Source organism: Macaca fascicularis, chromosome 5 (assembly GCF_037993035.2).
Source record: "Macaca fascicularis isolate 582-1 chromosome 5, T2T-MFA8v1.1".
Classification (NCBI taxonomy): Eukaryota; Metazoa; Chordata; class Mammalia; order Primates; family Cercopithecidae; genus Macaca; species Macaca fascicularis.
In genome coordinates, this window is record NC_088379.1 from 93,697,576 (window position 1) to 93,710,103 (window position 12,528).

Here is a 12,528-nt window from a genome sequence, read left to right on the forward strand (position 1 = left end):
TTGGTTTAAAGGATCACTCTGACTTTGGTCACGGGTATGGACAACGCAGGGAGACCACATAAGAGTCCACCGTAATAATATCAAGAGCCAAGATGAGGACACTGTCCTGCTCCCCTCCCTCCGTAGCCTATGAGAGCTTCCTGAAGCCTATTTATCTGTGCACGTTCTGCAAAATTGCCTGTCCCAAACAATTCTATTTCCAGACCTCCTCTAACACTGCCCAAACTAGGAAAACAAGGCCAAAAATAAATGACAGTGGTTTAGCTTCAGGCCCATAGGAACTGAATAACTCATTTACATTTAAGAGGGGACTGACAGAGAAGCCTCTATGAATTTAAATAAAAGGAGTAGTGACTGGGGCTAGAAGACATAGGGAGGAGGACAGTGGCAGAAGCTCTGGGGAAGTCATCACCCTTTCTCTTCTCCCTTTGCAAGGCTGACTCCACCACATTGGCACTGTGGGAAGATGAGCAGCAGTGAGGTGGGTGATTAGAAAATTTTGGAATCCTTAGCCCCCAGGGGGAAACAAGAGGAACAGGCAAAATCAAGTTGAGTGTTACATTCACCCAAAACCACACAGCACTGTGCCTACAACCCAGTTCTTCTCCTCCATGAGTCTAGTACATGTCGACTACATAAAGATCAATATCCCTGCTCCCTTCCAGTTTATAATTCAATCATCAGAATTGCAATAAAAATTATGAACAGAGGCCGGGCGCGGCGGCTCACACCTGTAATCCCGACACTTTGAGGGACCAAGTTGGGTGGATCACGAGGTCAGGAGATCGAGACCATCCTGGCTACCACGGTGAAACCCGTCTCTACTAAAAATACAGCTGGGCATGGTGGCGGGCGCCTGTAGTCCCAGCTGCTGGAGAGGCTGAGGCAGGAGAATGGTGTGAACCCAGGAGGTGGAGGATGCAGTGAGCCGAGATCATGCCACTGCACTCCAGCCTGGGCAACAGAGCGAGACTCCGTCCCAAAAAAAAAAAAAAAAATTATGAACAGAAAATTAGATGTGAGCAGCAGCATTACTTCTCAAAATTCTGAGACCTACAGTAAAAAACATCATGATCCAGCATACAAAGACAGAAAAGAAGGAGCATGTAATGTGTGTATACTCCAAAATCATAGAAGGGCTCATTAATTATTGCAAGGGATCCTCTCTCTAATCCATGGGTACAGTTACCATCTCAGACCAGATAATGCCTCATTATAAACACAGTATTTCTTCATTGCTAGTATAACTAACATAAATATGGATCTCAAATCTTTTTCTCACTGTGAATTCAATCAACAGATACCAAAATTATAATATTAGGATGTAGTTGAAGCTACTCAGCTAATCAAATGATCCTGGTTTCTTACCAGAGCCTAATAAATAGAAGCTCACATATGCATTATTTGTTTTGGAAACACTGACAGGGTTTCATTTGAGAAAAAAAATGGGAGCTTTAAAAAATTCCTGGCCGGGCGCGGTGGCTCAAGCCTGTAATCCCAGCACTTTGGGAGGCCGAGGCGGGTGGATCACGAGGTCAGGAGATCGAGACTATCCTGGCTAACATGGTGAAACCCCGTCTCTACTAAAAATACAAAAAACTAGCCGGGCGTGGTGGCGGGCGCCTGTAGTCTCAGCTACTTGGGAGGCTGAGGTGGGAGAATGGCGTGAACCCGGGAGGCGGAGCTTGCAGTGAGCCGAGATCACGCCACTGCACTCCAGCCTGGGAGACACAGCGAGACTCCGTCTCAAAAAATAAAAAATAAAAAATAAAAAATAAAAAAATAAAAAATAAAAAATTCCTAAATACTACCAATTTCATTTCTTTCCCATAAGAGACTGAATCCAAATTGGCAAATACAGTCAGGTCCTCTAAAATGTTAAAACTTTAAGGCAATACTAATCTTTTCAGACTTAGCATTTGCTAAGTCACAAACTTTTTATTAAACATAAAAAGCTCAAAAGCAACTCTAGGCCAGGCATGGTGGCTCACACCTGTATTCCCAGCACTTGGGGAGGCCGAGGAGGGTGGATCACCTAAGGTCAGGAGTTCGAGACCAGCCTGGCCAACATGGCAAAACCCCGTCTCTACTAACAACATAAAAAATTAGCTGGGCATGGTGGCACATGCCTGTAATTCCTGCTACTCAGGAGGCTGAGGAAGGAGAATTTCTTGAACCCAGGAAGCGGAGGTTGCAATCAGCCGAGATTGCACCACTGCACCCCGGCCTGGGCAACACAGCAAGACTCCATCTCAAAAAAAAAAAAAAAAGAACTCTAACACAACATCCAGTGTCCAGATCTTAGCTTCTAATACCATTCTAAAGCAAAATAATCCCAGTGCCTTGGAGAAATGGATCATTCCAAGGTTGGGACATGGAAAATACAAAATAAGCCTGAGCATTCTCTGATGCCGGAAATCAGGAAATGCATTAAAAAAGAAAAAGACTCCGGGCATGGTGGCTCACACCTGTAATCCCAGCACTTTGGGAGGCTGAAGCGGGCAGATCACTTGAGGCTAGGAGTTTGAGACCAGCCTGACCAGATGGAAAACCCCGTCTCTACTGAAAAACACAAAAAGTAGCCAGGTGTGGTGTTACATACCTGTAATCCCAGCTACTTGGTAGGCTGAGGCACAAGAATCGCTAGAGCCTGGGAGACGGAGGGTGCAATGAGTCAAGATCATGCCACTGCACTCCAGTCTGGGCAACAAAGACTCCATCTCAAAAAAAAAAAAAAAAAAAGAAGAAGAAGAAAGAAAAAGCAAGTCCCAGTGGTGAAAGCCAGAACAATTTGAGCAGCAGATTAAACACTGATAATATTGGATTATAAGCCATATAACAAAACAAATATCCATGAGCCCGTACTGATACAAATAACTGAATCAATGAACAGGAGAGAAGGGTCAACTCTTCCCTACAGAAGGGAATTTTAATTAAAAAATGTAGAAGGGCTGGGCACAGTGGCTCACGCCTGTAATCCCAACACTTTGGGAGGCCGAGGCGGATGGATCACCAGGTCAGGAGTTCGAGACCAGCCTGGCCAATATGGGGAAACCCCGTTTCTACTAAAAATACAAAAATTAGCCAGGCATGGTGACATGTGCCTGTAATCCCAGCCACTTGGAAGGCTGAGGCAGGAGAATTGCTGAACCCAGGGAGACAGAAGTTGCAGTGAGCCTAAATCATGCCACTGCACTCCAGCCCGGGTGACAAAGTGAGACTCCATCTCAAAAAAAAAAAAAAAAAAAAAAAAAAAAAAAAAAAAAAAAAAAAAAAACACGTAGAAGAAAGAAAATAGGGGTTTTGTTTAACCATTGGGGAAAAAAAAAAAAAAAAACTAAACTAAACAACATGTTCCACAAATGGATGCTTAAATTAATGAATAAAAGTTTAAGGAGAAATGGTAGTTCAAGTTTCTCTCCCAAGATCTCAAATACAAAGGGAACCTGGCAAACAGATTAACATCATAGGTAATAAGAAGTATCGGCTAGGGCACGGTGGCTCATGCCTGTAATCCCAGCACTTTGGGAGGCCAAGGCATGAGGATCACTAGAGGTCAGGAGTTTGAGACCAGCCTGGCCCACATGAAACCCATCTCTACTAAAAATATAAAAAAACTAGCCGGGTGTGGTGGCAGGCACCTGTAATCCCAGCTACTCAGGAGGCTGAGGCAGGAGAATCACTGGAACCTGGGAGGCAAAGGTTGCAGTGAGCCGAGATCGAGCCACTGAACTCCAGTCTGGGCAATAAAGCATGATTCAGTCTCAAAAAAAAAAAAAAAGTATTGACATCATGTACCGAATATGACATACTGAGATGGAAACTTTACTTGTCTGACATTTTTCCCCAAAATGTAGAATATTCATCTAAACATGACAGTAAACATCAAACAAATACAAATTGAGGGGCATTCTACAAATTAACTGACCGGGTCTTCTTCACTAGTGTCAAGGTCCATGAAAAAACAATGAAAGGCTGAGGAACTGTCACAGATCAGAGAAAATTAAGGATATTTAGCAGTTAAATGCAAAGTGAGATCATCGATTGGATCCTGGGCAAAAAAAAAGACAGTGGAAAGACAAGTGAAATCCAAATAAAGCCTGTAGTTTAGTTTATTGTATTATAGTGGCAGGCCCATGTTACTAGTTTTGGCCCTTGTTATGCATGATATTATGGGAACTCTCTGTACTATTTTTTGCAGATTTTCAGTAACTCTCAAATTATTTCACAATTAAAAGTTATTATAAGATAAATACTAAAATAATCAACATCTTTCAATATTTATAACAAGTGTATAGACTTAACATGCCATCTTTGTCGCTGAAACTTTCCTCACCAAGATCTATATAATCCAGTCAAAGCGTACTCTGAAAGCACTGTTTTGTAAAGAATATAAATCAAAAACATCTCTTCCTTACTACTCTGTTATATTTATTTATGACTAGCTGAAATTCAAATAATAAGAGAGTTGTAAGATCCTCCTAAAAACCAAGCTTTAGGGGATATCTCTAGGACTGAGAGGGGAGTAAGAACACTCATCTATCCACAGAAAATTACAAAAAGGAGTTCAATAATTCTTTAGCAAACCATCCAAAGCTTTAAAGGGATTGAGCAATAATTTGTCATTTACCTATTCCCAGAAGATAAAGGGAATAGGTAAATGACAATATATTGGTCTACTCCTTTAAAATATTAGCATTAACAAATGTTTCCTCTCCCTGTAGTAACTTCCGTGCTCAGTAGGTTTTTACCCTTCCAATATCAACTTTAGCTTCATACATTTGGAGGAAGGCCAAGAGTTTTACCAACCCACACTTAACACACTATGAGAGCCGGAATCAGTTTGCACCAGAGCATCATTTTCTGAAAAACCACTTTGAATTATCAGTTTTAAACTGCATACCTACTTTCAAATGAAACTGTGAGAGGCTAAAAAACTCAGTCATCTCGTTTCAACGGTTATCTATTTTCCAACAAATATATATATACAACGCCTACCCACCTTTCCAGACACACACTCTAAGCGCAATTGGCTTTTACCATTTACTCACTCCGCTTAATAGAGCTCGGTCTTAACCAAGGGCTCAGAATCTCAGGATGTGCGGGCTCAGAGGCAGAGCTTTAACACTTATTGATGTAAATGTTGGGATGAGTCAGCCCGACCTTCGAAACAAACCCTAAAGCAGCAGTTTCCGCTTAACAAGGCCACCGAGCATCGGCACGGTGCGTTGCCAAATCCTCCCCAGCTCCTCTCCAGGCTGCCTCCTTGCCGCGTCTCTCAATCTCAGTGGGAGTGGCGGGCACTGCCTTTTCCCTCCTGCACGCCCGGAACCGTTTGTGTGGGCACAGCACACAGCCCGCGCACTGCACAACCCCTTCGCCGGACCACACCCGGTGGGCCTCAGCGCTCCCGTAGCGCGGCGGCAGGCGCTGGAGGCGCTGCAGCTCCAGGTCACGATAGCAGCCGGCGGTTGGCGGCCTCGGGAGACCCGGACCTCGAGAGAACGAGCTCAGGCAGTGCAGACGCGAACTTCCTATCCCGCGCCTCGGACTATGGAGGGCCAGAGCTGAGCGCTGTGGCCCCACCCTAGCGCCCTGGGTTTCCCTGGGTCGGGGTTCGCGGGCGGGGATGAGGCGCGGTCCAGTCTGCCGGGCCGCGATAAGCGCCCTGGGACCCGGCTGAAAGCGCCCACGTATCCCGCGGCGCTGAGCCGCCAGCTGGACGGGAACCACCGCCCTCCCGCGGGGCTAGGGTCACCCTGCCGGGACACGCAGGGAAAAGCCAAACACTCCCGCCTCCGAGATCGAACGAATGGACCGGGGTGATTTAACTACGAGAATCACCGGGCGCTCTTCGGGCTGATCAATACCTCGTCTGACCTAGATGGGTTTGATCGCCGCCACTGGCCGGAGCGCCGAAGCACCGGGGACGCTGACACACAGGTTGTCCAGTCACAAGCGCTGCTCGCCCCCAGAGCAAGTTAAATGGGTGGTTTCTGGTGAATGGGCTTCTGAGAAAGTGGATGCTTGCGCCCCAGGGCCTTAAAAAATCAGGTCAGGGACTGAATCTAACCCGGGGAGGCAAAGGGGAGAAACTTACTGAATGAAAATATTACCATAGTTTAAATGTTATTCTTTATACTCCTGTGACTGACATACTTCTGTGCAATATTCTGATGGTGTGGAAAGGCTGGAAAGTGATTGCACATGTTCAGGAAACGGGCCATCAGGCTGTGTGAGTGTAGCCATCCCAACATCTGCTGCGTCTGCCCTAGGAAATTAGTACCTGCATGCACATATTTCCTGGTTTGCATTTACAAACAAAAATCATAATATCATTTAAGTTGTTTAAATCAACACTAGGAATAACTATTAATGGTTCACTCAATGCAGGAAAGTTTTAGCTAGGAAGCCTATATAAGAAAATTGACTCTACTTAATTTTTTTAAAAAAATTTAAAAATACCATACCGCATGCTTTGGTGCGCCCAAACATTTGGGTAAAATTATTCTTTTGAATTAATTTCTGTCAGTTTCAAGACCCTTAAAGACCCATATAGAAATATATATTAGTCATACTTCATTTTAAGACAAAATTAAGGCCAGCGCGGCGGCTCATTCCTGTAATCCCAGCACTTTGGGAGGCTGACACAGGCAGATCGCTTGAGGCCAGGAGTTCGAGACCAGCCTGGCCAACGTGGTGAAACCCTGCCTCTACTAAAAATACAAAAGTTATCTGGGTGTGGTGGCGAGGCTGTAATTCCAGCTACTCGCGAGGCTAAGGAAGGAGAAGCGCTTGAACATAGGAGGCAGGGGATGCAATGACCCGAGATCCCACCACTGCACTCCGGCCTGGGCCACAGAGGGAGACTGTCTCAAGAAAAAAAAAAAAAAAAAACCGAAGATAAAGTTTTCAGACCTGGCAGTTAAGGACTGTTTGCAAAAACTGAAAAATCTCCAAAGAATAAATTTTATTTTAATTTTCTTTTTAGTTCAACCAGATAAGTGAAAAGAATAAAATTGTATGATACCAGAAAAAATGAAAACATTTCAAGCAAGATCTGAAGGCCCTACAGGAGGACTGAACAAAAATGGAGGAAACACACATGAAACTGCTGTGCACATTTTAAAAAACGGATACTTAGTTGAATATAGCATTTTGTAATTATGCAAAATAAAAACAAATCAAAACCCTGTACATAGAGACCAGGCACGGTGGCTCACGCCTGTAATCCTAGCACTTTGGGAAGCCGAGGCGTGTGGTCACCTGATGTCAGGAGTTCGAGACCAGCCTGGCCAACACGGTGAAACCCTTCTCTACTAAAAATACAAAAATTAGACCGGGCGCTGTGGCTCACGCCTGTAATCCTAGAACTTTGGGAGGCCCAGTCGGGCAGATCACCTGAGGTCAGAAGATCGAGATCATCCTGGCTAACACGGTGAAACCCCGCCTCTACTAAAAACACACACACACACAAATTAGCCGGGCGTGATGGCGGGCGCCTGTAGTCCCAGCTACTCAGGAGGCTGAGGCTGGACAATGGCGTGAACCCGGGAGGCGGAGCTTGCGGTGAGCCGAGATCGCGCCACTGCACTCCAGCCTGAGCAGCAGAGCGAGACTGTCTCAAAAAAAAAAAAAAAAAAAAAAATTTGCTGGGCATGGTGGCACATGCCTGTAATCCCAGCTACCTAGGAGGCTGAGGCAGGAGGATCGCTGGAGCCAGGGAGGTGGAGGCTGCAGTGAGCCAAGATCATGCCACTGCCAAGATCATGCCAATGCCTGTCACTGGGTGACAACGCAAGACTCCATGTCAAGAAAACAAACAAAAAAAACCTATACATAGAAAATTGCTGGGCAAGGAGTGGCAGCTCACTCCTGTAATCCCAACACTTTGGGAGGCAGAGGCGAAATAATTGCTTTAGCCCAGGTGTTCAAGACCAGCCTGGGCAACAGAGTGAGACCCTATCTCTATTTAAAAAAAAAAAATTTTAATTACACTGGGTGTGGTGGCTCACACCTGTAATCCCAGCACTTTGGGAGGAGACCAGAGGATTGCTTGAGCCCAAGAATTCGAGACCAGCCTAGGCAACACAGGGAGTCCTTGTCTCTACAAAAAAATTTTAAAAACTTAGCTGGATGTGATGGCACATACCTGTGGACCTAGCTATTTGGGGGACTGAGGTGGAAGGATTGCTTGAGCCCAGGGGTTCAAGGCTGCAGTGAACCATGATCAGAGTGAGACCCCACTTTAAAAAAAAAAAAGAAAGAAAATAGCAGGAAAGTGTTCATTTGTTCTAGGTAGTAACATGGAATGTCTTTTATCTTGTATTTTAGTATAAGTTTCTAAATTTAATGTAACAAATTTAGAAAATTATAAATTTTATAACAAAAAAATGGATTTTGTTTAAAAGTAAAATGAACTGATAAAATAAACATATAAAGACACATGGCAATACTTAGAGTCATATCCTCACTTGAAATAGGACTAAACCTATAAAAAATTCTTCCTTACTTTTAGTCTAATTTTAAAAATATTTTAGATTGTGATGTTTCATATTTATAGGTCGGTTTATTTGCTAAATAAAGTTATATTGGGAGGCAGTGGAAAATTAAATAAAAATTAAAGTTATATTAGTTCCTAACCTCATCCTAATACTTTATCAAATTCTATTTGATAAGTTCAGATTAAAGCCAGCATTTTATAAATGTATTGCATTGTATAGAAATAAGTCATTTTAACTTGTAAGTTAGCATTGTTTTTGGAGCTAGCCATAGAATTTTAGAGAAAAAGGACCTTCCTCTTTAGGTCAGATGTTAGATGACTTTCCTCATTTTACAGATAAATCACCAATGCAAAGCAGACTGATTTGCACAAGGTTAAAGGTTAAATGACTCACAGCCTTCCAAGCCATTGCCCTCTGCCCTCCACCACATGACCTTTCTTTTATTTTACCAGACAAGAGTCACTGCCCAGTATTTATAGAGCCCCATATTGGGACTCCTGCTGAATGCCTGTGCACCAGTTGCAAAATGCTGGTAAGGCCCCAGTATGCTACATTTCTTAGTGCTTACTCCAAAGGTGAACTCCAAAATGGTCAATTTTCCCCTGGCAAGATCAGGTTTCAGACAGGATTCCCCATGGGCCTGGGGGTATTTGGGTTACATATATAACAGATGTATTCTGTCCGAGTATATCTATTTTCATTACCACTCCAAGTTAAGAAAATAAAAAAACAGTGGCCGAGAGGCTATGTGCACAGTATTCTCCCACAGCCCGGCTCACAGCTGTCAGGCTTTTGACTAATTTGGCAAGAGAAAGTTCAGTCTAGGCCGGGCGCGGTGGCTCAAGCCTGTAATCCCAGCACTTTGGGAGGCCGAGACGGGCAGATCACGAGGTCAGGAGATCGAGACCATCCTGGCTAACACAGTGAAACCCCGTCTCTACTAAAAATACAAAAACTTAGCTGGGCGAGGTGGCAGGCGCCTGTAGTCCCAGCTACTCGGGAGACTGAGGCAGGAGAATGGCGTGAACCCGGGAGGCGGAGCTTGCAGTGAGCTGAGATCCGGCCACTGCACTCCAGCCTGGGTGACAGAGCGAGACTCCGTCTCAAAAAAAAAAAAAAAAAAGAGAAAGTTCAGTCTATAATGGTGCAAACAGTTATTGTAAATAAAATAATGGAAACAGTTTAAACAACTCTTTCTAAAGATTTCAGTATAAAAGGAAGGTGAGAGAAAGGAATATAGGTAGAGGCTATCTTAGGGTTCAGAGAAAATATTCACGTGGTTTGAATTAGACAGACTAGAACATGTGTGCATGCCAAGAGGACAAGCCATAAAGAAAGAAAGAGTTGTTGGTAGTATCAGGTCCCTTGGGAAGCATAATGAAAATGGGATCCAGAGGAATTAGAATTAGAAAAGAAAAGGAAACTTTAGAATCCCTCATGCTCTTCCTTTCCAAATTGGGCCAGGTAGAATGGCTCCTGCAAAGAAAAGTGGCAAGAAGAAGGGCTGTTCTGCCATAAACGACGTAGTGACCCAAGAATACATCATCAGCATTCACAAACGCATTCACAGAGTGGGCTTCAAGAAGTGTGCCCCTGGGGCACTCAGAGAGATCCGAAAACTTGCCATGAAGGAGATGGGAACTCCAGATGTGTGCATTAATACCAGGTTCAACAAAACTGTCTGGGCCAAAGGAATAAGGAATGTTCCATACCGCATCTGTGTACAGTTGTTCAGAAAATGTAATGAGGCTAAAGATTCACCAAACAATCTCTATAATTTGGTATATACCTGATTACTTATATACCTGTTACCATTTTCAAAAATCTACAGACAGTCAATGTGGATGAGAACTAACCACTGAGCATCATATACATCAAATAAGTTATAAAATTGCCTATATATATATATATGGAAGTTGATATGGTTTTGCTGTGTCCCTACCCAAATCTCATCTTTTTTTTTGAGATGCAGTCTTGCTGTGTCACCCAGGCTAGAGTGCAGTGGCGTGATCCCAGCTCACTGCAACCTCTGCCTCGTGGGTTCAAGTGATTCTACTGCCTCAGCCTCCTGAGTAACCGGGCTTACAAGCACGTGCCCCCATGCCCAACTAATTTTTGTATCTTTAGTAGAGACAGGGTTTTACCATGTTGGCCAGGCTGGTCTCGAACTCTTGACCTCAGGTGATCCACCACCTCGGCCTCCCAAAGTACTAGGATTACAGGCATGAGCCATGGCTCCCAGCCCAAATTTAATTGTCATTCCCATAATCCCCACGTGTGGCAGGAGGGACCTGGTGGGAGGTAATTGAATCATAGGGTGATTACTCCTATGCTGCTGTTCTGATAGTGAGTTCTCATGAGATCTAATCGTTTCATAAGGGGCTTTTCCCCTTTTGCTCGGCACTTCTCCTTCCTGCCACCATGTAAAGAAGAATGTGTTTGCTTCCCCTTCTGCCACGACTGTAACTTTCCTGAGGCCTCCTTAGCCAGGCCGAACTGTAAGTCAATTAACCTCTTTCCTTTATAAATTACCCAGTCTCAGGTATGTCTTTATTAGCAGTGTAAGAACATACTAATACAGAAACTTTTCAAAAAATTGTCACAAAAGGGAAGGAAGTTGGATGTATCCTCATGGAGGTAAATGGATTTTTTGTTGTTGTTGTTTTTTGTTTTTGAGACAGAGTCTCACCCTATTGCCCAGGCTGGAGTGCAGTGGCACAATCTCAACTCACCACGACCTCCACCTCCTGGGTTCAAGCAATTCTCCTGCCGCAGCCTCCCGAGTAGCTGGGATTACAGGCACACACCACCATGCTTGGCTAACTTTTGTATTTGTAGTAGAGACAGGGTCACACCATGTTACCTAGGCTGGTCTTGAACTCCTGGCCTCAAAGGGATCTGCCTGCCTCGGACTCCCAAAGTGCTGGGATTACAAGTGTGAGTCACCACACCTGGCTGAGGTAAATGCTTTAATTACAGAAAATTGAAATAAATATCTGGCCCATAACTATACTTTCTCTCTGAAGTTGATGGATGTGCTGAGGGTATGGGTGTGAATGCCTGATTCAGGATTTGGGAAAATGATGAATATTTGAATAGGCTTGTATTAGTTTTCTATTGCTGCCATAACAAATTGCCACAAACTTAGTGGTTTAAGACAACACCAGTATATTACATTTCTACGGGTCAGAAGTCTAAAATGGGTCTAGTGGTCTAAAATCAAAATGTCGGCAGGTCTGTGTTCCTTTCTGGAACCTTTTCCATCTTGTAGAGGCCACGGGCATTCCTGGGCTCTTGGCCCCTTTCTCCATCTGCAAAGCCAGCAGTATAGCAGCTCTGTGACCCTGCTTCTGTCATCACGTCTTTGATTTTCTTCTGCCTCCCTCTTCCACCTTTAAGGACCCTTGTTATTACAATAGGCCCACTGGATAAGCCTATTTTAAAGTTATTTAGGCCAGGTACAGTCATTTGGGCAGGCTTACACCTATAATCCTAGCACTTTGGGAGGCCAAGGCGGGTAGATTACGAGGTCAGAAGTTCAAGACCAGCCTGGCCAACATAGTGAAACCCCGTCTCTGCAAAAAATACAAAAATCAAGCGGGCATGGTGGCATGAGCCTGTAGTCCCAGCTACTTGGGAGGCTGATGCAGGAGATCACTTGAACCGGGGAGGCAGAGGTTGTCGTGAGGCAAGACTGTGCCATTGCACTCCAGCCTGGGCAACAGAGCGAGACTCCATCTCAAACAACAAAAGAAAGTCATTTGATTAACAATCTTCATTTCATCTGGAACCTTAATTCTCCTTCGCTAAGTAACCTATCATTCACATTCTGGGGAATAAGACATGGACACCTTTGAGAGGTCATTTTTCTGCTCACCACACGGCCCCAAGGAAATGGAAGAGGATGCTAATGGAGGGACCCACTGGCACCCATTGAGTTGGTATGAAGAGTGTTTTAAACTGAAACATTTAAGATACAGAAAGAAGCCTTTCTGGAGCTTCCCTTATTTGACTAAAGGCAGAG

General features: G+C 44.3%; 2 protein-coding genes across 18 annotated transcripts in view; one reads left to right on the top strand and one right to left on the bottom strand.

Annotated features, from left to right (window-relative positions):
• Positions 1–12,528, bottom strand: part of ABCG2 (ATP binding cassette subfamily G member 2 (JR blood group)) — a 142,202-nt gene that overhangs the window by 56,437 nt on the left and 73,237 nt on the right. For 2 of the 17 annotated variants that reach the window (XM_074040118.1, XM_074040109.1), the window contains exons 1-2: positions 5,052–5,286; positions 3,929–4,051 (exon numbers count right to left, since the gene is read on the bottom strand). The exons of 4 other annotated variants lie outside the window; for them this stretch is intronic. The gene's annotated coding sequence lies outside the window, so the exon portion shown is untranslated. Of the gene's footprint in view, positions 1–2,602; positions 2,693–3,928; positions 4,052–5,002; positions 5,287–5,870; positions 5,957–12,528 lie in introns of those variants that run through there. 11 more of the 17 variants (XM_074040115.1, XM_005555388.5, XM_074040116.1 and 8 more) reach the window with 8 other exon arrangements.
• On the top strand, positions 9,974–10,336 carry LOC102140135 (large ribosomal subunit protein eL31-like). Its single transcript, XM_045393357.3, has one exon. It carries the CDS (start codon positions 9,974–9,976, stop codon positions 10,295–10,297), a length of 324 nt encoding a protein of 107 aa, XP_045249292.2. The 3' UTR covers positions 10,298–10,336.

Coding starts and splice junctions, on each gene's coding strand:
- LOC102140135 (XM_045393357.3), top strand. CDS start 9,974: ATGGCTCCTGCAAAGAAAAGTGGCAAGAAGAAGGGCTGTTCTGCCATA.